Consider the following 24,726-nt stretch of genomic DNA (forward strand, 5'->3'; position numbering starts at 1 on the left):
GTGTTGAAAAGAATAGCTAATGATTGAAATTAGCAAACTTAATAAAAATATATTATATAAAGAAAGTTAAAAAGAAAAAGACTCAAGAGCACCACCTGATGGTACAGGAAAACTTTAGTCCGTTTTAAAACAAGTCTGGTCTTTTTGAGAGTTTGGATCTTGGAACTTGAAAGAAAATAAAAGGAATTTTATTATTGTCATAGAGCCTCCCGGTAATTTGGGAAACAGATGGGAGGCCAATTAGAAGATTTGGAATAAAGACTCAAGAGTATGGATTGTTGAAAATAAACTCAAAAGATATTGGCTGAAATAAGATACTGGACTCAGGGATTGAATATATCTATCAAAGAAGATGATTTCAACTATTAAGGAAGAGGAAAGAAAAAGAAAAAAGGAGAAGATATAATGGAGGAGCTACTTGTTGATTGGACTCACAAGACATAAGATCGGATATGCAAGATACAAGGGACATGATAAAAATCAAACTTGAAATGTGTAATTATGTATTACAGAAATTAGAAATGGTGACTCAGCATACACAAGAACACAATAAACCAGTGGGGAAGGAGTTCTATAAAGAAGAAGCCAACTTAGAAGAACAAAACAAACAACAATTATTTAAGCGGGGGGGAAAGGAATTAGAATTAAAAATTTGTGGTCTGATGGGGTGATAAAAGGGAGAATAGTTCGGAAAATGGTTAAAGAGAGAAGGGCAAAGCAGAAAAAGGAAGTGCAAAGGAAAAATCAAAAGAGGGAGACAGAAAAGTTTAATAACTGGAATGAGAAAAGGAGGGGAATAAGAATGGGGAAAAGGGGAATTAAGAGAAAGGACCAGAAAATAAAGAGGAACAGGAAACAAACAAGGATGAAAAGAAGGTACATTGTTCAAAGAGTGAGAGATAATGGGTGAAAAAAAAAGCTATAAGGAAGGGGATTCCGCAAGGTAATATGTTGGGATGTATAAGAATATATTGAAAATAGTATTTTGTAATGTATAGATGATTCATAGAGAAAATGTAATGTGGAATCTGAGAAAAATATATGTGTGTGTGTTTTATACTAGATAGGGAGATTGATGTTAAGGAAGAAGGTGGTTAGCTCGAATTATTAACTAGAGTGGACAACTATATTTACAGATAAGGATTGATAAAATGACAAATGTGACAGGAAAAAAATAATATGAGAAATGATAATAGAAAGGAGATAAGAATTTTAGATAACGAGAATATACTAAGAAAAATGGAAGGAGATATATTAGGATTTGGAATTGAATAAATGAACATAGAATTGAGATGAAAATTTTAGATAATATTGTAAAATAAGATATGAGAATATGAATTGGGATTGGATAAGATAAGCTTAATATTTAATAATGACAAGGATGATGCAATATGAAATTAAACAAATAAAATGAATAGGTTACTATGGTCATGTTTGTATTGAGGTGTGAAACCTGGAACCACACTGCTTGCCAAATGATAATTTTTCATTTTAAAAAAATAAAATGAAAACAGGGAGAAAATTGAATAATGGAATTATTAGGTATGTTTAATTGATATGGTGGTAGGCATTTGGAGAGAGAGTAAGGTTGAAAATTAATATTGAAGAAGTATGAATTAATATGAATATAATGCAATGAGAGATGTATGATATATTGATGCCACACTGTTAATGTATTGTTGTTATATATACAGTGCTAGTGTACATATCCAAAGTGCTAGTGGCTAAAAAAATTTTGCAATGAGGATATCACAATATTCCAAGGTTAAGCAACCAATGATTTTGAAATAAATCTGATCTGATGAAGCATTGTCTAATGTTCTGATAGGGAACTGGAGGTTACCTTATTTCACCAGTACCTGGATGTAAGGGCATGTAGTTTTTCCATTCTCTCTTATTCTTCAAAGCAGGCTTCAGCTATGTGGCTCTTTCTGGCTGTCCTGGTGGGCCTTTGTCTCCTTTGCCGATGGTACTGGGAAAGACAAAAGGTGGAGAACCTGACGGAGAAATACGTCTTCATCACAGGCTGTGATTCTGGCTTTGGGAACCAGCTGGCCAGGCAGTTGGATGCTCGGGGTCTGCTGGTGTTGGCCTCTTGTCTCACTCCAGAAGGGGCAGAACAGCTGGAAAAGGTCACATCGGACCGGTTAAAGACCACTCTGCTGGATGTCACCAACACAGAGAATGTTGCAGCAGCAACTGAATGGGTGAAAACTTGTGTGGGGGACAAAGGTGATGGAATCTGTTTATTATCTTATGTGGTATTTTTTTGGTGGGAGCAGTGAAAAAAATGGACTTGTTTCAAGCCATTGGGTTTTCCCTCTCTAGGAGACATAATACATTTTCTCATTATGTATTATGGATGTTATTAATTAGTCAAATGCATACTTAAATCAAACTGTTGATTTATTAATTGTACACTTGTTTAGTTTGTTCCTTAAATTGAGATTATACATACAGGGTTTTTTTCCTAATCATTTGAGCAATAAGAAGAGAGATAGAAACAAGAACTCTCTCATGAAGGAGATATCTTTGCATTTGTGTGGGTTCAGCACATAGAGATAAAAAAAAGTATTGAGGGGTGCAAATCCTTTCTAACGCTTCTCGGGTATTTATAGGATATAGAATGTGCTATTTAAGAGCTTAGGACTTAAGACAAGAATCCATCTGTATATGGACCTAAATCACCACAATGCCTTGCACAAACAGTCATAAAAGTGCAGCTGCATGAGACTCTCTTCATCTTCTCAGAGGGCATAAATATAATGGGAACAATAAAAAGTATAGCCACATGAAGTATCAGCAGAATCCATGCAAAATCTGAAGGGCACCCATTTGTGGAAAATGCATTATCCAAGACAGATGCCTCCCTACCATGGCAGGTTGAGGGAGAGAGCGAGCCAGATTGTATCCAATGTAAAATGTGCAACAGATGGCCTCATTCAAAATGATCACTCTTCCTAAATTGATTGTTTTATTCCAACTTGCACATTGATATGATGTAAGAGATGAAAAGTAAAAAAAAAAATTTTTTTTAAGAGTACTGCTTTTATGTCTTTAATAGTTGGCTTTTTACACCTTTAGAGGCAAAGTCAATGAGGATGGGAGTAAATTTTGGAAATAAAGGAGCTAGGGGACAAGTTGAATCTCTTTTGTGACCCCATGCAATGATAATTTATAATGAAAACGTCCAATACATATTAATGAACATGACATGTGATTTGATCATGATATTACAGGAAACAAAGAAAAAGAAAAGAATAGAAACAGCAGGTTGTAAAGTGGATCAGACTTATGTCTCCTATTTCTAATTTATCTTATGAAATATGGACTTAAGGATTTAAGTTAAGAATGACTCAGCAAGATAGCAAGAACACTTAGCACTTATATACCGCTTCACAGCCCTCTCTAAGTGGTTTACAGAGTCAGCCTATTGCCCCCAACAATCTGGGTCCTCATTTTATCAACTTGGGAAGGATGGAAGACTGAGTCAATGTTGAGCTGGTGAGGATCAAACCCCTGACAGTCAGCAGAATTAGCCTGCAATACTGCGCCACTGCGCCACAATGGCTCACTGTATGAAGAGTAGCACCTGAAGGCAGAACTAGAAGCAATGAATGGAAAGCGATCAAGGAGAAAACCAACCAATAAGGAGAAATTTCCTGAAATTAATCAGTGAAGTGGCTTGCCTTCCGAAGTTGTGCTCATTGAAAGTTTCTAAGAAGCAATTTGACAACAGTTTGTCTGAAATGCTATAGGGTCTCCTGCTTGAGCAGGGGATTGAATTAGAAGACTTTCAGGGTCCCTTCCAACTCTGTGATTCTGTTAAGCAAATCACATGAAAAGAGGAAATAGATGTTTTAAAGCCAAATGGCCATGATTTGGGACTAAAGTGCAAACTAAAGAAAGGAAAAAAAAGGGTTAAATCTGTGTGTTTCATTCTTGTTTTAACAGCAATATTTGAAGCCATCTGTATTGCTGATTGGTTATCTTCGTAAACAACAATAGGATCTTTTACATCAATTCCCATATCAATTAATAATTGCTTATACAAAACTAAATCTGTACATAATAAAGACAAACATGAGAATTCAGCCTCCATTGTTGACAAACTTAGATGTTTCTGTCTAATACAGGGGTGTCCAGCCTTTCACCTTCCCTGGGCCACATTAGAAGATGAAAATTTGGTTTGGGCCGCACATAAAATAAAATAACAGTAACAATACCTGATCATCCAAAAAAACCATAGAAAACATAGTTAACGGCCAAACTCAAGCCAAAATATGGCCAAATTATTTTTATTATTTATTATTAATTATTTATTTAAAATTATTTATTTTTTATCACGGTTTATTTTCCGGCCAAATTTTGCAGAGTGGGGGGAGGGGGGAAGAAAGCTCGCCCGCCTCGCGCCTACCTGTCCTCCTGCAAATGGCCCAGCTGGATGCGGCAGGACTGGAAGGCAGAAGCAGCAGCGGTGGTGGTGGCAGGGGCAGAAGCGGCGGTGGCAGCAGAAGCGGCGGCGGCGGGGGCAGAAGCAGCAGCGGGGGCAGAAGCAGCAGCGGTGGCGGGGGCAGCGGCGGCGGGGGCAGAAGCGGCAGGGCAGAAGTGGCGGCGGCAGCAACAGCAGGAGGTGGCACTCTGATGGCACCCGCCTTTTCTGTTGCTGCTTGGCGTGGCGCTCGCCTCGCCCCGCCTCGCGCCTGCTTCTCCTCCTCCTCCTCGCTGGCTCTTGCACGAAGGTTGGGGTGGGCACTGGGCCGCATTACGAGGCGACCTGGGCTGCATGCGGCCCGCGGGCCGCGGGTTGGACAAGCCTGGTCTAATAGATCTCCATCCAATCAATGCTTTTCCCAATAATACAGCAGTACCCGATGTAGATTTTCGTGTATTTAAGTCTGTAGCAAAACTTGCATCAGCATATGCAGTTAAATTCAGTTCATCTTTTGGCTCCAAATACAATGCATAATGCATTGTCTGTTTCAGATATCTTAACACACCTTTAGCAGCTTGCCAGTGCCTTTCAGTTGGCTCAGCGTTAAATCTCACTAATTGATTAACACTGTATGGAATATCTGGCCTTGACCAATTACTGAGATAAGATAAACTACCAATCAAGGACTGATAAATGTTCTTATCAAAAACAGGACTTTGAACATCACTATGGCTAAACTCCTGGCTCATTGGTGTTTTAGCTGGTTTACAAAGTTCCATTTTAAAACTTTTTAGTAATTGGTTAATTTTATCAGCTTGTGAGATTTTGTATCCTCCCCTAGTTCTATCTATCTTTAAACCAAGATATTGTTTGATTTCTCCTAATTGTTTTATTTTAAATTTCTTCTCTAACATTGAGATTATTTTAGTAGCTTCTTGTTCAGTTTTGGTGATTAATGCTATGTCATCAGTAAATAATAACAATAATGAAATTACACCATTATTTTCTCTTTTAAACAAACATGGATCAGCCATGCCAGCTACAAAACCTATCTTAGTTAATTCTTTAACTATACATTGGTTCCACTCATATCCTGATTGCTTCAAACCATAAAGACTCTTTTTCAATTTCCAGCAATCAGTTGTTTTATCAGTATTATCATTTTTGAGACCTAAAGGTTTCTTTAAATATATAGTGTGTTGCAATGGTGCATGCAGATATGGTGTCTCTATATCCAAATGATTTACAATGCTGCCCACGCTAATGCTGCCCTTAATGTAGTAGCCTTCAGACTAGGTGCAAACACCTCATCATAGTCATTTGCTGTCTGATTGAACCCTTGTGCTACTAACCTGGCTTTATGGGTAACAGTCCCATCTACACCTGTCTTTAGCTTTTATATCCATTTACATCCTATGGCATGTTTACCTGGTGGTAACTTAACATTTTCGTATACCTCCAGTCTTTTTAATGATTCCAGTTCCTTATCCATTGCTTTCTGCCAAGCAGCCTGATCCTTAGCAGGAAACAGTTTTAATTCACTATAATTACTTGGAACTGTATTCACTTGGCATACGACACTAGCCTGATATCTATCTATCAGATGGTTGTGTTACTCGGGTTGAACGTCTTGGTAATACAGGGCTTACTGGTGGCCTTTCCTGTGCCACCTGCTCCTGTTCTTCTATTTCTTCCTGTGCCTGTCCTCCTACTTCCTCCTGTTCTTCCTCTTTAATGGCTATTTGGGGTTTACTGATTTTATCTTTAGGGACTATTTGGGTGTCAATAATAATATCATTGTTGGATTCCTGTTCCAGTTTATCCCACCCAACGTGCTCAAGAAATTTTGCACTAGCACTACAATAAACATGAGCTGTGCCTTGATCCCAAAATCTAAATGATCTACGGTTGGCCTCATAACCCACAAAAAATAACTTCTTAGCTCTATGTTGCCCTTTCACTCTTACTTGTGAGGGAATATGCACCCATGCTGGAGCTCCAAATGTGTGTAGGTAACTTAAATTTGGCTTTCTGCCATGCCAACAAGTGACTGGCAATTCTCCAGTTGTTGTGTTAACTACATTGTTCAAAACATGATTGCTACACATTATGGCTTCACCTCACAGTGTTTCAGGTAAACCTGAATCAGATAACATAGTGCGAGACATGGCTTGTAATGTTTGCCCTCTTCGTTCTATAAACAAGTTATAATTGTGGTCTGTAAGGTGCAGAGCGTTTATGCTCAACACCAGCCAATTTTAACATAGTTTGGAATCTTTTGTTAACAAATTCAGTCCCATTATCAGTAACTAAAGTAATTACTTTACTTTTCATTTTTCTCTCAGCAAACCTTAGCCAGTTAAAGAAATGTTGGAATGTTTCTGTTTTGTTTTTCATAAGATAGCAGAAACCGTATCGTGAGTAATGGTCCATAATACTCAAAATATAACAGGCACCTCCTAAACTTGGTTTCTTAGGACCAATTATGTCAGCAAAAACAACCTTTAAAGGTTCTTTGGTCTTAAACCCTTTAAGTCTTTTTGCAGGAGTAACCTTGCTCTTCTCTTGACTACAAGCATTACAGTGTAAATACTTGCTACAGGGTTTCAATTTTACTCCCTCTGACAATTCAACAGTTTGTTTGAGCATTTTGAAATTAATGTGCCCTAGACGTCTATGCAGTAAATGTATACATTCATCATGTGGCTTAACATTGTTATAAACTGAGTTAGCCATCTTCAACTGATCATCATGTATTACATATAAATCATTCCTTAAAGTAGCAGTAACACTTTTTCTCTATTATACAGTTATCTCCCCTAAAGGTTACTACATAACCAATATTAACTAAAGCCCTTACTGATAGCAAATTAAATTTCAGTTTAGGTACATATAACATAGTTAAATGTTCGTTTATGCAAGAACAATATGCAGTACCTTCACCTGATGCTTTAATCTTCCATTCATTTGCCAATGATACATGTTGTTTACTTGTGGACATCTTTACAAACCTTTTTCTATCTTTAGTAATGCACTGTGATGCTCCACTATCAACAACCCACAAATCATGGTTTACAGTTGAATTGCTAGACATAGCTAAACTAACATTCTTCTTAGCCTTCTGGTGTTTATCAGTATTCTGTTGTTTTCCCTTCTTACAGAATTTAGCTATATGTCCTCTAGCCCCACAAGAAAAACATTTCCTAACAGTATAGGCAGTTGAAGATAAATCCTCTTCTTGTGGTTGTTCCTTCCTCAGTTGGTCCCTATCCAGTCGTCTTCTTGCTTCTTCTAACAACCTTCCAGTTATGTCAGTCAATGTCAGTTTATCTCTGGGCAGTACTTCCAGTGAAGATACATAATCATCATAACTTTCATCCAATGAGGAAAGAATGATGTAAACTTGATGCAGCTCTGAAAATATCAGTTCTTTTTCATGTAGCTCTTGAAAAGTTCTTTTCATGAAGTTTAAATGAGCTAACATATCTCCACCTTTCAGAAGACATGCTCTAAACAGTTTATATGTAAGTTGTATGTGTGCACCTACACTGTCATGAACATAAATCCTCTTCAAATTCTCCCAACACTTAGCAGCAGACTCTTCTCCACGAATATGGACTAGCTGCTGGTCACTCAGTGTTAGTCCAATTATACAAAGAGCTCGTTCATTGTTCTGTTTAAAGTCAGCAAGCTTCTTGGCATCATCCTCATTATTTGGATCCCAAGCATTTACATCTGGTGGGTCTTGAACTACATTCCATAAACCTTCTTTATGCAGAAGTAGACTGCACTTCGTAGACCAGGAAACATAGTTTGTTCTATCCAACCGGGTTATCAGTGATAGACATGTTGAAGTGACTTGTGCCATCTTTACCAGGATAGTAAACCACAATTAAACAGTAAACAGCTGTCTGTATACAGTACTGTGCATTCACACTAACTCTCAGTTATCTAAGCCTGGTATGGTCTGGGCCCATAACCAGTGTTGAGGTAATTCCCCGTTAGGAGAATGAGCGCACACAGAGAGACGTATTTGAGAGAAGTGTTTGAATAATACACACACAGTACACAGATACACTGTACAGTAAATGTAGGTTTTTACTTCCAGAAAGTTTAAGCAAAGTTCAAAATAGGCAGTCCAAAGTCATTCACAGGTAAATCAGTCAGTTTTTCAATCCAGGGATAATTCAGTAACAAAGTCCAGTGTCAAAAAAAATTCAGTATCAGACTTACATTAAATCCAGAAATATCAGTCAATTAGGAAAAATGGAGGAACAGCAATACTTTCCAACAGAAGGAAACAGAGACTGAGATACACTCTCTTCTGAGATTAAGACTAAGACTAAAACAACCCAGGTTTCTGGCTCCATCTTATGGCCATTTGAGTAACCACACCCAATTGCAGTTTTTAGCATGCTCTTAAAGAGGCAGTATTAAAATGTCTATCCTGGTTTATATATTTCTAACCCAAACACCTGTTAGGTGACTCATATTCCTAACATGCCCACTTTAAGAGAAATCAGATTTTGACCTGGGAGGTACAGTGGAATGGGATTGGCCAGGCAGTTGTGTTCAATTGCCCCATTCTGAACAGTAGTGGGCCTTATTCAGGATGACAGTGAAGTTGCTTATAGGGAGGAGATAGAGGGTTTGGCGGGCTGGTGTAATACAAACAGTTTGATTCTAAATGTAGGAAAAACGAAGAGATCATTATTGGTTTTAGAAAAGGCAGGCACATCCATACACCTCTGTGCATTAAGGAGTCATCTGTGGTTAGTAATATTAAGTTTCTGGGTGTGCAGGATAATGAGAAGGATAGCTTGGTCACTTTCTGCATCATATGTGTCATATGAGCAGAGCACATCTTCCTTCTGTCCTTACCACTTCCCCTAAAGGGAAGATTGAAAGCATCCTGTAGTATTGTATTACTGTTTGGACAGGAAGGCTTCCTTCTATGTTATGTATGTATACATATATACATACATATATTCTTTCGGACATCAGAATTTCACTTTAATATGTGCCAGTATATACACAGAAAAAGTGACAATAAAGGTTATCTTATCTTATTTTACTTTATTCACATGTTACTAATTTAACAACTGCAGTGATTCACTTAACAACTGTAGCAAGAAAGGTAGTAAAATGGGGCAAAACTCACTTAACAAATGTCTCACTTAGCAACAGAAGTTTTCGGCTGAATTGTCATCATAAGTCGAGGACTACCTACTATTCCTCCTGCTATTTTCCCCCTCAGTAACAACTCTGTGAGTGGGTTGAGCGAAGACAAAGCCAGTTTTTGTACCTAAGGCAGGACTAGAATTCAGTGTCCTGGTTTGTAGTCCAGCACTGTCAATACTACACCATACCTGATTCTCCCCATCCTTATGGAATGCACACCTTCAAAAGGTCTAAAGACAGATCTTTTAAGAGAAGATTGACAAATATCTAAATAAAAAGTATGGTTCAATTCTCCCTCGCTCTGGCTTTCATATGGGGGGAGATGGTTATTAAATAATTTTATTGTTTGCCGTTATACATGGCATAAAAAGCAGAACTGAAGGAATCAGGGTTCCAGCTAAGATTATTCCAAGACAGAATATGAAGATCCTCCTGAATCCCAGTTTTTTTCCCCTCATAGGACTTTGGGGATTAGTAAACAACGCAGGTATTAATTATCCAGTTGCTCCCAATGAATGGCTGAAGAAGGAGGACTTTGCCAAGGTGCTGGACGTCAACTTGCTTGGACTGATTGATACGACGCTCCACATGCTGCCGTTGGTGAGGAGAGCCAGAGGGAGAGTGGTCAACTTGTCTAGTGTGGTGGGAAGACTGGCAGTCCCCGGAGGCGGCTATTGCCTCTCCAAGTTTGCTGTGGAAGCCTTCTCAGACACGCTGAGGTAAAATGTAAACTTAGTAGCTATTTTTCTTTCAGGATCCAATCTGGGTTGTTTACCAGGAACAGAAGTTTTGTCCTCCGAGCTTTCGGACTTCTGCTGGAGCCCATCTTCAGGGAACTTCTGTCTAGCAGAGTGTGTGCTTTGCGATGTTCTGTGTGTTGTATTCATAGGGTGCCTGTTATATGCGGCTTTTTAGATGTTGATTGGGATGTTGATGGCTAGCTATTAAGTCATTGGCTGTTGTTTGCTTCTATTGCCAAGCCCTTGCCTTGCAATCTGGTGGTTAGCTTCTTCCCCGTCTGTTCCACATAGTCACAGGCAATCTGACTCATTGGGAGTCATATTTAAATCCAGGGGTGGGATTCAAAAATTTTAACCGGTTCTGTAGGCGTGGCTTAGTTGGTAGGTGTGGCTTGATGGTCATGTGACTGGCTGGGCATAGCCAACTCAACATCACTCACATTGAGGGGTGCTTCTCCTCGCCTGGCCTCTCGTGACTGTGGATATGCTGCAATGGTCGTAGGTGTTAGGGATAACATTGTTTACCCTAACTGGTTTGGGTAAAAATAATAAATAAGTTATCATGGTTTGTTGGTTAAAGTGTGTGTAACTTTAACTACAAGAATGTAATTAAGGGTGTGGTTGTAAAAGCACCATAAAAGAAGCAAGTCAATTGCAGCTCGCTCTCTCTGGCTTAATGATCCCTAATTACTGGATGGATTGATGACTGCGTTTTTCCTTACTGGAACGGAGGAGAGAAAAGAGTGTTTATTTCTCAACGGAGAGAAGAGAAAATACGGACTGATTTATTGTAAGTGAACTGACATTGGCTATTCAACACGGACTTTGCAAATTGAGTATACCCGACTGGACTGACTGAAATGATACATGACTAATGGACCGTTTATTTTGACTATGCTATAATTCCTAATGGAATAAACTATATTTTTGATAGCACAAGCATATCTGCTTTTTACTGCGTGTTAACTAAAATACAAACTTATCTCACACATTTACCTGTCTGCCTATCTGACTACGCTACACATTCTGTTTAGTTTGTTTTCCTTAACACTTGTTGGGGAATTCAGGCTTAACACTGGTTATGGGCCCAGAGACTGCAAAGTCAGTTTAACTAGGATAAAAAAAACAGGTTTATGTAAAAAGTGAGATTTTGTGTTGTTACACGTTACAGTAAACAGACAGCTGTGTTTTTATTAATTATAGTTTTATATCCATATATTGAAACATGGCACAAGTCAGTCTACAAAGTTTGTCCCTTATATCCAAGCTGGATGGAACAAACTATGTTTCATGGTCTATGAAATGTAGTCTACTTCTACAAAGAGAAGGTCTGTGGAACATAATTGAAAACCCACCAAACGTAGAGGAATGGGATACTGAAAATGAGGAAGATAGTCAAAAGATAGAAGCCTTTAAACAGAAAAATGAACAAGCTCTTTGCATCATAGGACTAACACTATCTGATCAGCAACTTGTTCATATACGCGGAGAGCAAACAGCTGTTGGGTGTTGGCAAAAACTGAAGAGGATTTATGTTCGAGATAACATTGGTGCTCACATAAATCTAACACGGAAGCTTTTCCGCACGTATCTCCAAAAGAATGGTGATATGCTGAGTCATTTGAATACTATGAAAAGCATTTTCCAAGAACTTCATGAGAAGGAGTTAATTTTCTCTGAACTACACCAGGTCTACATAATTCTATCTTCATTAGACGAAAGTTTTGATGACTACGTAACTTCCCTTGAAATTTTACCTAAAGAAAGCCTAACTTTAACTGATATCACTGGCAGATTGATTGAAGAGGCCAGAAGAAGGCTTGAAAGAGATCAGTTAAGGAGGGAGCAACCTCAAAAAGAAGAACCTACTGCATACGCAATTAAAAAGTGTTTTAATTGTGGAGGAAGAGGACATTTGTCAAGATTTTGTAAGAAAGCAAAGCGCCAGAATGCAAGTCAGAATACTGGAAGTCATCAAAGAAAAGATAAAAAATTTGAGTTAGCCATGTATAGTAATGGAGTTGTAAAAAATAATTTATGGGTGGTTGACAGTGGAGCATCCCACTGTATAACAAATGATAACAAAAAATTTGTAAAAATGTCCATGAGTTCACAGCATATCTCATTGGCAAACGGCTGGAAAATTAAAGCAAAAGGCGAAGGTATTGCACATTGTTCTTATATAAAAGAGAACGTAAAAATGTTATATGTACCTCAACTTAAATTTAATTTGCTTTCAGTAAGAATGTTGGTTAGATTAGGATACGTAGTTACCTTTAGGGGAGATACTTGCTTAATTGAAAAAGAAGGTAAGAAAATTACTGCATCTTTAAGAGGTGAATTGTATGTGTTAAATGATAATGGTTTAGAGGTGGCTAACACGGTTTATGATAATAAGAAACCTCATGATGAATGTATTCACTTGTTACACCGACGGCTAGGTCATTTAAATTTTAAAATGATTAAGAGAGCTGTTCAACTATCTAAAGGAATAAGTTTGAAACCTTGTAATAAGTATTTGCAATGTTCTGCTTGCAATCAAAGCAAAAGCAAAGTTATACCGGCAAATAGAGTTGAAGGATTTACTACCAAAGAGCCTTTAGAGGTAGTATTTGCCGATATAATAGGTCCTAAAAAACCAAGTGTAGGTGGTGCTAGATACATATTAAGCATAATGGACCACTATTCTAGGTATGGTTTCTGTTTTCTAATGAAGAGAAAAACTGAAACGTATCTAAATTTCTTTAATTGGTTAAAATTTGCAGAGAGGAAAACTAAAAAGAAATTAGTAACTCTTATAACAGATAATGGTGCGGAATTTACAAATAATAAATTCCAGAGTAGACTTAGGATGGCAGGTATTCAACATAAAAAGTCTGCACCATATAGGCCTCAACATAATGCCTTTATAGAGAGACGAGGCCAAACACTGCAATCAATGGGACGGACTATGTTGTCTGATTCAGGATTACCTGACAATTTGTGGGGAAAAGCTATAATGTGTGGTAATCACATATTAAATAATGTTGTTAATTCAACAACAGGTGAATTACCATTCACACTGTGGCATGGTAGGAAACCTGATTTAAGTTACATTCACACATTTGGTGCACCAGCATGGGTGCATATCCCTACACAACTCAGAAACAAAGGACAGCATAGAGCTAAAAGATTATTTTTTGTTGGATATCAATCAAACCATAGATCTTATAGATTCTGGGAACCAGGTACATCTAAAGTATACTGCAATGCTAGTGCACAATTCCTAGAACATATAGGATGGAATAAATTAGAGCAAGATTCAGATAATGAACCCTACAAGAGGCAGAAAGAAAAGACTAGTTATAAGAAAAGTCCAATTAAAGAAGAAGTCCACGAAGAGCAAATAGAACCAGAACAAGAGGAAATAATTGATCAAGAAGAGATAGATAATCAAGAACAGGAAATAAAGGAAAGTCCACCTGTAAGTCCTGTAATACCTAGACGCACTACACGTGTAACCAGACCACCTGAAAGGTATCAGGCAAGTATAGTTTGCCAAGTAAATAAAGTTCCTAATAGTATAGATGAACTTAGGATGTATCCTGTAAAGGATCAGGAGAATTGGCAAAAGGCAATGGAAAAAGAGTTAAATTCATTAAAGGAAATGAAAGTATATGAAGATACCAAATTACCTCCAGGAGAAAAATCCATTGGGTGCAAATGGATATTCAAAGTAAAGACTGGAAATAATGGGACAGTTACTTATAAGGCTAGGTTAGTAGCTCAAGGATTTAATCAAAATGCATTTGATTATGATGAGGTATTTGCACCAAATTTAAAGGCTACAACATTAAGAGCAGCGTTAGTGTGGGCAGCTAAGAAGAATTATATCGTTAACCATTTAGACGTAGAAACTGCCTATCTACATGCACCATTGCAGCATACAATATATTTGAAAAAACCAGTTGGTATAAATGATAATAAAGCAAATAGCAATGATTGTTGGAAACTCAAAAAGAGTCTATATGGATTGAAACAATCTGGCTATGAATGGAACCAATATATTGTGAAAGAATTAAACAATATAGGGTTTAAATCTGGTTTAGCAGATCCATGTATGTTTAAAAGAGAAAATAATGGAACGGTGTCATTATTGTTATTATTTACAGATGATATTGCTTTGATTACTAAGACCAATAATGAAGTTACTGAGATTATTTCATTATTAGCCAAAAAGATAAAATTAAAGCATTTGGGTGAAATTAAAAAGCATCTAGGATTGACAATTAACAAAACCACAAATGGATTTAAGATATCTCAAGAAGATAAAATTTGCCAATTAATTAAATTGTATAAAATGGAACTTTGTAAGCCGGCAAAGACTCCAATGAGTCAGGAAGTTTGCCAAACTGATGCTCAAAGTCCCAAATTCGATAAGACCATCTATCAATCTTTGATTGGTAGCTTATCATATATAAGCAATTGGTCAAGGCCAGATATTGCTTATAGTGTTAATCAGCTGGCACGATTTAATAATGATCCACATCAATGTCATTGGCAAGCATTAAAGAGAATTTTAAGATATCTTAAAGGAACAATGCACCATGCATTGTATCTAGAGCCAAAAGGTGATTTGATTCTTAGTGCCTATGCAGATGCAAGTTTTGCAACTGACATAAACACTAGAAAATCAACATCTGGGATGGCTATATTATTTGGTAAGACACTAATAGGGTGGAGGTCAATCAGACAACAGCATATCAGCTTGTCCACGATGGAAGCAGAATTTTCATGTCTGTCATTACTATGCACTGAGTTAATTCTGTACAAACAGTTATTATTAGACATGGGTATAACTGTTAAAGATTCCATTATTGTGTACGAGGACAACCAGGCAGCCATACAGTTAGCTACTAATATTGCTGTAAAGACTAGATCAAAGCATACTGATTTAAGATACTTAAATGTTAGAGAATCTGTGAAAAATGGTCTAATTAAACTAGAGTACTGCATGATGAAAGAAAACATTGCAGACCAGTTTACAAAAGCTCAAGGTGTAATAAAATTTAAAGAGAGTTGTAACAATTATGATTTAAAGGTGTAAATGGTTTAAGATACTTAAATGTTAGAGAATCTGTGAAAAATGGTCTAATTAAACTAGAGTACTGCATGATGGAAGAAAACATTGCAGACCAGTTTACAAAAGCTCAAGGTGTAATAAAATTTAAAGAGAGTTGTAACAATTATGATTTAAAGGTGTAAATGGTAATATTATTATTATTATTATATTATTATTATTACCCAAAAGGGGAGAATGTTAGGGATAACATTGTTTACCCTAACTGGTTTGGGTAAAAATAATAAATAAGTTATCATGGTTTGTTGGTTAAAGTGTGTGTAACTTTAACTACAAGAATGTAATTAAGGGTGTGGTTGTAAAAGCACCATAAAAGAAGCAAGTCAATTGCAGCTCGCTCTCTCTGGCTTAATGATCCCTAATTACTGGATGGATTGATGACTGCGTTTTTCCTTACTGGAACGGAGGAGAGAAAAGAGTGTTTATTTCTCAACGGAGAGAAGAGAAAATACGGACTGATTTATTGTAAGTGAACTGACATTGGCTATTCAACACGGACTTTGCAAATTGAGTATACCTGACTGGACTGACTGAAATGATACATGACTAATGGACCGTTTATTTTGACTATGCTATAATTCCTAATGGAATAAACTATATTTTTGATAGCACAAGCGTATCTGCTTTTTACTGCGTGTTAACTAAAATACAAACTTATCTCACACATTTACCTGTCTGCCTATCTGACTACGCTACACATTCTGTTTAGTTTGTTTTCCTTAACACTTGTTGGGGAATTCAGGCTTAACAGTAGGTGTGAAAAACGGTCATAAATCACTTTTTTCAATACCATTGTAACTTTGAATGGTCATTAAATGAACTGTTGTAAGTCAAGGATTACCTGTACAAGAATACAAAAAGCTTCTTTGCTTGCAAAAAGCTGCCCTAAATACTGATCATTAGATTAAAAATATCTGCAAGCCAGAGTTACAAATCAGGCAGGGTACCAGAGCACCTTGAATTAAAATAGTTAAAATGCAATGATAACTATCAGCAGCCAACTCTTGCTCATAAAGTGAAACCTTTTAGCAGAGAGGTCATTTAACCTCTCCAGAAAGAGCACACCCAGGAAAAGCAATCCTTAGATCCATTTGCACCACTTAAAGACACCAGCTGGTCTCACTCACCTAACAAGATATCCTAAGGAAATCATCCAAATTTAAGGAAAGGTCACATGCCCCCCAGAAAGGCAGTAAAAAAAATCAGTGCCAAGCTTGCATCCTGCCTCTTGGAAGTATACCCCAAAAGGACAGTGCCAGGTAGTACTAAAGCAGTGAGGAAGACCCCCTCCCCAGATAGAAAAAAAACCATGAGGCAGGAAAAAATTCAAACACAATACAAATAATTAAATCACAACAGTAGCTGTTGCTTGTTAAACCAATTACCAGAACAAATAGACACAGGAACCAGCCAGATTTCTCAACCCCGTTTCTCTTCAGGGACAGAGATTAACCTTTCTCCTTCCAAACAAACCTGAATAGGGAAAATTATTTCATCAGTAAACACAGGATTAAACATCACCAAGCACAGAATTAAACTTCACCAAAAACTAGTTTTAAACCAAAACTCAGAAAGGGTATGTAAACCCACATTTGAATGTCAATCTTTCTAGCTAGCTAAGAAGCCTTGCTGAATGTCACTCATCTTGATTCCTTGTCATTAAAAGCTTCTTTCTGGCTGCTTTGCTTCCTTATGCAATTATTTATTCAAAGTACTAACTCCAACAGGGGAGTATTTCCTCCCAACAGCAGTGTAAAAAGCTTAAAACAACCCTTCCCCTTTAAAAAGTCAAGCTGTCAGGTTTCCAAGTGAAATGGCAATATGTCAATTTCGGGCTCCACACAAGCAAAGTACCAACAAAGGAGGGGGGGGGAACTCCAGAGAAGCTCCGGAGACAGGAAGTCTAGTCCTGCCAAGAATGTAATAAAGGCTAACAGAGAGGCAGTTTCTGTAAGCAACACCAATGTTTCTTTCCTGCCTTCCTTACAGGATTGGTAGAGTAAAGTGGAAAAAACAAAAGGAGATTTCTTCTAACAACTGGTTCTCCAAACTAACCCTAACCCTAACCCAAAAAATAGGTTGTGGTATACTTTGTCAAATACCTTACTGAAATCTAGGTATATTATTAAATTAGATACATTCTTTTCAGTCTCTAATTTGCCACCAGCTTATCAAGTATTTATGGGTCGAGGGCTTGACAGTACAAGCAAACAGCCAACAACTTAATAGCAAGTCATAAATACCCCAATCAATATTTTAAAAACCACATGCAATGGGCACCATATAAATATCACACACAACACCCAAAAACACACACTCAGCTAGAGAGAAGTTCCCTGAAGATAAGCTCCAGCATGAGTCCGAAAGCTCAGAATACATAAACTCTGATCCTGGTAAATGACCCAGAATGGATCCTGAAACATTATCCTGGAACATTCGTGAGCATTTTGTTTGTTTGTTTGTTTTTGTTTAGCAACAAATGTTTTCCCCCTCACTACATTTGAGGCAGCAGGGCACTTAGTCCTTCTGATCTACAATTAGTGGGGACATGTTTGAAAAAGAAATTTGGGCTGAGGGTTGCAGTCCTGAAACTAATGATTGGTATTTAGGGCAGCTTTTTGCAAGCAAAGAAGCTTTTTATATTTTTGAACAGGTCCTTGACTTACAACTGTTCATTTAGTGACCATTCAAAGTTACAATGGCGCTGAAAAAAGTGACATGACCCTTTTTCACACTTACAACCATTGCAGCATCCCCACAGTCATGAGAGGCCAGGCAAGGAGAAGCACCCCTTGACATGGGTGATGTCAAGTTGGCCATACCTACCTAGTCACATGACCATCAAGCCACACCCACCAACTAAGCCACACCCACAGAACCTGTTGTTAAAAAAATTTGAATCCCACCCCTGATTTTAAAGATCAATATTCAATTGAAACCAAAACTGGATAGACAATTAGAAAAGAGTTGTGGAAGATTATTTTATATATGATAACTGCTGTGAATTTTTACATACACAAAAATGAAAGGACTCTGAAATACCCACAATGGAGCTCAAAGTAGTGTAAATATTACTTCAACTTCCTACTTCTTCCATGACAATAACTTTCTGAGTTAGATTGACTGAGAGGGAGTAAGCAACCCAGGTCACCCAAGGGAACGTTTGTGGCTAGAGTAAAGTAAGAGCTCGGTCTCCCTGATCCTAGTCCAAGACCTCAATCCTTCCACCTCAGAGACTCTCCTTATGCAAAGATAATCCTTTTGTTCCAATACAGGCGAGAGCTTTCTCCTTTTGGAGTTAGAACCAGCATCATTGAGCCTGGAGGCTTTGTCACAAATATGCTCAAGAACTCAGATCAGCACTTACAGGGTGTGTTCAACCACATGCCTCCACATGTCAAAGAATACTATGGACAACCATACCTGGATGCATGTGAGTAAAAGAAGAATCCTAGAAGGGTTTTTGTCTGTGTATGTTAACTAGTAGGAGGAAGAGCAGGAATCATAAAGGAAACCAAAGCCAACACAAGACATTTGGCTACTTGAAATAAGTCAGGAACGGTTGTCCTTTATTCTCTCACTGACAGTCAAAGTGCAAACTAGCCAGGTTATTTTCCCACATTTGGTAGAAAATCCCAAGTTGCTCCATCTTGGCACAGAACAAATACTGTAAAATAACATGATAAATAACAATCTGCTACCCTTTCAGGATGTTTAATGCATCCTGCTTGAAGTGATTATCTCAGTTCACCTCAGGACAGGCCCGAGCCTTGAATTGACAGTCCCTACCCATCCCATAGCCATTCCACTTTGGAAGCATCATGAATATTTTCAGCTACCCCTTTGGGCTGAACCTGACACCTTACCTCCCACTGTGCCATTCTCCCAGAACAGAGAGTTGGAATCCTCATATTTCTTCTATATAAAATATAGCATAGAAACTACTATAGAAAGATAACCCATTGACTGATTTTTGCTTCATATTTCTTAGATTACAGATATATGCTCAACAATGTGAAGAAGTGCAGCAAGAACTTCTGTTTGGTCACCGATTGCATAGAACATGCTTTGACGTCTCGCTATCCTCGTACCCGTTACTCAGCTGGCTGGGATGCAAAATTCTTCTTTCTGCCTGCCTCTTATTTGCCAAGTGCAATAACAGATTATTTATTGAGCATTCCTCTTCCAAAGCCAGCACAAGCAGTATAGATTCCATTGCAGAAAATATATTACTGTCGTCCAAACGAGAAAACAAATTAATTTCAGTTTTAGTGAAAACTGGCAAGACCATTTCACTGATGCAAGAATTATGCATATTTTCAGCACTGTTGTTTAAGAACTAAAAAGTCTTCAATATTTGAAATAAAGAAACATAGTATTTGCAAAAGTTGCTTGTTTGTTTATACCTCTTAAAACAAGAGGGTAGAAATGCATCTACTGTATCTACTGTACTTTCATTTGAATTTCTGGATGCAGTGGGTGTTGGAATAATATTTCTTTTTTTAAAAAAAATTATTGGTTTTTAAGACAAACATAGACAAACAAAACATAAAAACATCAAGCTATCTTCCATATATATACATACAGTGTGTCGGTTGGTTTACAAATTATTTTGTGCTTCCATTTCATAGTCTTCAATTACAATTACATTGTATACATTCTCATATTTTCAATCAAATATTAAATACATTAATACCATTGTTAATCAATCATTTAACTATACTCCAGGCTGCCCCACCCACCTCGCCCCTCCCAGGAGTCCTCACACCATCCATTTTGGATGCAGGTAAGTGCAGGGCACATGCAGAGGCTTGGGGAGGGCGAAAAATGGGCCTCCTGGAAGTTCAGGAAGGCCGGAAATGGGCCTGTTTTTGGCTTTCAAGAGGCTCCAGAGCCCGGGGAGGGTGTTTTTGCCCTCCCAGAGGCTCGAGAAAAGCCACTGGAGCCCAGGGAGGGCAAAAATGCCCCCCACCATAGTGCAGGAGGATGACTAGTCCATGCCCACCATGGCCATGCCTACCCAACAACTGGGCAGAGAACCATTTGCTAAAAAATTTGAATCCCACCCCTGGCCTTGGCTGTATCCCATACATTTTTTAGTGAGTTCTCTTCTTTTCTGTTTTCTTTGAAGAAAAAGTCTAATTCTTTTTCCATGAATTGGATAAATTCCTTATCTTTTAATATTGATTGATTCAACATCCATCTTAGTTTTCTTTTTTGTCCTTTCCATGTAACTTTGATTGGATTATGGTCTGCCCAGTTACTTGTTTTTATATTCAGTTCAATTTGGCTGACATCCATAATATATCTATTCTTGACTAAGACATGTACCTATTTGAATAAAATGAATATTGATTCTTCTTAGGATGTATCTCTCACCATGAGTCTTGGATGCCTAGTTTTTCACCCATTTTAAAAAAGCCTTTGGTAACGTTTTCCTCACTTTTTTATTCACTTTCCTGGTTTTATAATCTAGTTTTGCATCTATAATTGTGTTGAAGTCTCCCACTACATAAATAGTTTCATACTCCAATTCTACTATTTTCTTATGTAATTTCTATAAAAGTCCTCTTGTTTACTGTTTGGTGCATAAATTGCTACCAGGAGTATCTGTTTATGGTTCATTGTTATCTCCACAATCAAAATCCTCCCTTCTTCATCCATAAGTATTTGCTTAGCATTTATTGTTTCTTTTATATAGAGATCTATTCCTCTTTTCTTACGTTGTGATAGAGAGGTATATAGTTTCCCAATTTTGGGGTATTCCTATAATTTATTATGTTGCTTTTTAATATGTACCTCTTGTAAGCAGATTATATCCAGCTTTAATTTTGCTAATTTGCTAAATGTCCTTTTCCTTTTTATAGCCAAATTCAATCCATTTATGTTAATTGACAATAGTTTTATTTCTCCTTCAATAATTTACTTGTAAATAAGTTTTGTTGTTCTAGTCACTTTTATCTCTCTCTGTTCTTTTGCTCTTGCCCCTTCTCTCTTTTCTATTTCCTCTGATTCTCTTCCATCTTTTTTTATATCTCTCTTTCCTGTACCTTCTACTTGTTGTCTGTCCACCTTTCCAACTCTTACTATCACTCCCTCTTGTGACCCAAAATGGTGGTCATAAATTTTTTCTGCCTTTTCTATGGAATCTAATCTCTATCTTTGCTCCATCCAAGTCACCATCTAAAATTTACTCCATTCTAAATAAGCTGTTTTGTCAAAAAATGACATTCCCTTCTTATCTCTTTTACTCTTCTGGGAATCTGTTTTAGAACCACTACTTCTTTCTCCTTGTATTTTATGGGTTCATCCCATGCTCTTTGTAGTATCTCTGTTCTTATTGCTTTTTTAGTAAATCTCACATGTACCTCTCTGGAAAGTCTGTTTCTTGTCACATATCTGGTATGAACTCAAAATGTTTCATCCATTTCAGCAAGCACCTTTCCTTTGGGTATCTCTAAATTGTTTGCCAGCAGCTTTGCCATTATTTCCACCAAATTTTCTCCTTTTTCTTCCTCTACGTTCTGAAAATGTAGATAATAGTCAACCTTATCCATCTCAATAATATTATTGTTCTCTCCTGATTTTTATTTGCCAGTGTAAGTCTATGATCGACCTCCTTCATTCTTTTCTGTTTGTTCAGCATTTTCTTTCACTTTCTGGATGCATTGTTCATTTTTAGCCATTGTTTGTTGAAAGTTTTCTATTTTATCCTCTACTTTACCTATCCTTTCCTTAAGATCTTCATGTATAACTTGGAGCAGGGCTTTAATCTCTGTCTGCATCATGTTCATCTTGTCATGTTGAAGCATCACATCCAACAGTCTTTGGCCTGCTGGACTAGATGCCTCTGGTGATGATGCTGAGAATGGTGCAGATGTGGTTTTCATTTTATGATGCTTTAATTGTTCTTATAGTTTGATTATAATTAATTAATTAATCAATTAATTATAATCCCAGAGACACGTGGTTATAATCCACAAAGCTAAGGTGATGAAACCATTATTTGTAATCAAAGAGAAAGGTGAAAGTAAGAATATAAACTGTAATCCAAGAGTTATTTAATTGCTAGCCCTTCATTCTTCACAAAGTGTCCATTCTCTTGTTAAATTGTAATCCACATAGGCCCACCAAATCCCAGAGTTCAACCAGTCAGCTGTCTTGTATCTTCAAGGGAGAGTTCACAGAGCAACAAACAAAAAGGAAGCAAAGTATTTATTGTTCACTTTGTCTATTTAGCTTCTACTTAAAATCTGAGAGCTACACTATTTTTTAAAATCTCAGTGGTTTGTTTTCTGTCTTAGCTATCTGGTATAAACAGCTTGCTGGTATAGATGTTATTTATTTTAACAACCAACCCTTATCTTCTTCTGCTTTCAAAGTTTCAAAGTTATGTATTATCTTATTTTGTCCCACTTCTGCAAGCAGGTGTCACTGTTCTCTCCTCTTTCCAACAAAAAAAAAAATTCTTTAAATCCAAATTTTATAATCCCCCAAAGCTTTCCAAATTAGCCAATATTATATTTGAGATCCCCAGTCCAGCTTCCTAGTTTTAAGGTTCTTTCACTCTCTTATAAAATTTTCTTTTCTTCTTTCCGGTTTTAAAAATGGCTCTCTGGCTTTCTCACAGCTTTTCTTGGGAGGTAGAAGAACAAATCCACCTCCACCTTCTTGGTCTCACTCTCTCCCAGGCTAGTTTCCATGGACCTCGTTCCTCAATAACAATTAGAAGTGAGAAATTTCTCAGCCAGATCATTCACACTGCTCCTCAATCTTTCATTCTTTTTCCATCGATCAGCTGTCCCAGCTTTGATCAGACATGCAATGGCCATCTTTTTCTCCCCGCTGGCTTGAGAGCCTTTCCTGGATCAATCAGGTAGATTATAGGCTTCCTGAGATCAACAGAGTGTGCTCTCTTTCTTCATCACCCCTCCGAGGTGATTCAGGCTCATCAGAATCTCCTTGCAGTTCGAATTTCGGCACAATCCTGAGGAACACAGGATGCATCATGTCGCTGGGACATCAGCCCCACCCACTTCTGAGTGTGGCTTGGAATAGATGGCCTAGATGGCCCATGTGATTCTAGAAAGAGAGGTACCTTTCTAGAATCAATAATATTCCAGACTGTCTACATTAGGGGTGTCAAACTCAAGGCCCATAGGTCAGAACTGGCCCATGGAGTGCTTAGATCTGGCCCATGGGCCACCCTGGAAATAGCAAAGGACCATCCTGCAGTGCTTCTGCCAGTGAAAGTGGAGCTTAGAGCTCCATTTTCACTGACAGAGGGCTGCAGGAGGCTGTCACAGTCGAGCTAGCAAAACAAACTAAAAACAAAACAAAATGAGAAATGTTTCCCCTTTTGCATTTGAGCATGCAAGAAGGGACAGGAAAGACAATGGGAAAGAGGAAAGACAAAAGAAAAAGAAAATATGGGAAGAGAGCAAGGAAGGAAAAATAAAGAAAGAATAAATGAAGAGGGAAGAATAAAGAAGAAAAGGCAGGAAGGAGGGAGGGAGGGAGGGAGGGAAGGAAGGAAGGAAGGAAGGAAGGAAGGAAGGAAGGAAGGAAGGAAGGAAGGAAGGAAGGAAGGAAGGAAGGAAGGAAGGAAGGAAGTTTATGAGAGAGGGAGGGTCTGAGGGAAGTCCTACCTTTGTACTTGGCCACCACAGGTGCCCCCAACACAAGTGACATTGAGCTGTCCATGCCCACCCTGTCCATGCCCACCCCAGCTTCCTGAGATCAAACACAACCCTGATGTGGCCCTCAATGAAATCGAGATTGACACTCCTGGTCTACATAATCAATAAGGCCAAGAACCACCTGAGAAATCAAGTCCATTTTCCCAGATCCCAAGTGATATGTAGGGAGATAGTCTCTGAATTCAGCAAGCAAGAAAGTTTGGGCCAGGCAGAGGATGCATGACGCATTTCAATGGCTAAATTAATCTGCCAAATCATTTGGGTTGCAGTCAGTTTTACAGTTTTGAAAGACCTTGGCAAACTTTTCTTTCCCTTGAGGGCCACGCCATATTGACTTGTAATATTTGAAATATGATTTTTGTAGTATATTGTGGCACTGGCTAACTAACATGGGTTTTCTTGTTTTTTTAAATTTCCTTTTTCAAATGTATTGCCAATAATTTGCCATAAACCTTAACCTTCAAGAAAAGCCTCCCTTTAAGAAATCATAACTGGCAGGAAAGCATTCCATACATTGTAGATAAAGGTTTCCTTTTCATCTATTTTCAAGCC

General features: G+C 37.8%; 1 protein-coding gene across 1 annotated transcript; it reads left to right on the forward strand.

The window, feature by feature from the left end:
• The first annotated feature begins 1,835 nt into the window (after window positions 1-1,835).
• Window positions 1,836-19,858, forward strand: LOC113422749 (retinol dehydrogenase 7-like). The gene is made up of 4 exons (XM_026683880.2): window positions 1,836-2,232; window positions 10,077-10,335; window positions 18,751-18,908; window positions 19,467-19,858. Exons 1-4 carry the CDS (start codon window positions 1,920-1,922, stop codon window positions 19,682-19,684), a joined length of 948 nt encoding a protein of 315 aa, XP_026539665.2. The 5' UTR covers window positions 1,836-1,919; the 3' UTR covers window positions 19,685-19,858.
• The last annotated feature ends 4,868 nt before the right edge of the window (window positions 19,859-24,726 follow it).

This window comes from Notechis scutatus, chromosome 2 (assembly GCF_049901735.1).
Source record: "Notechis scutatus isolate UNSWTSFEM ecotype Mainland chromosome 2, rNotScu1.2, whole genome shotgun sequence".
Taxonomy (NCBI): Eukaryota; Metazoa; Chordata; class Lepidosauria; order Squamata; family Elapidae; genus Notechis; species Notechis scutatus.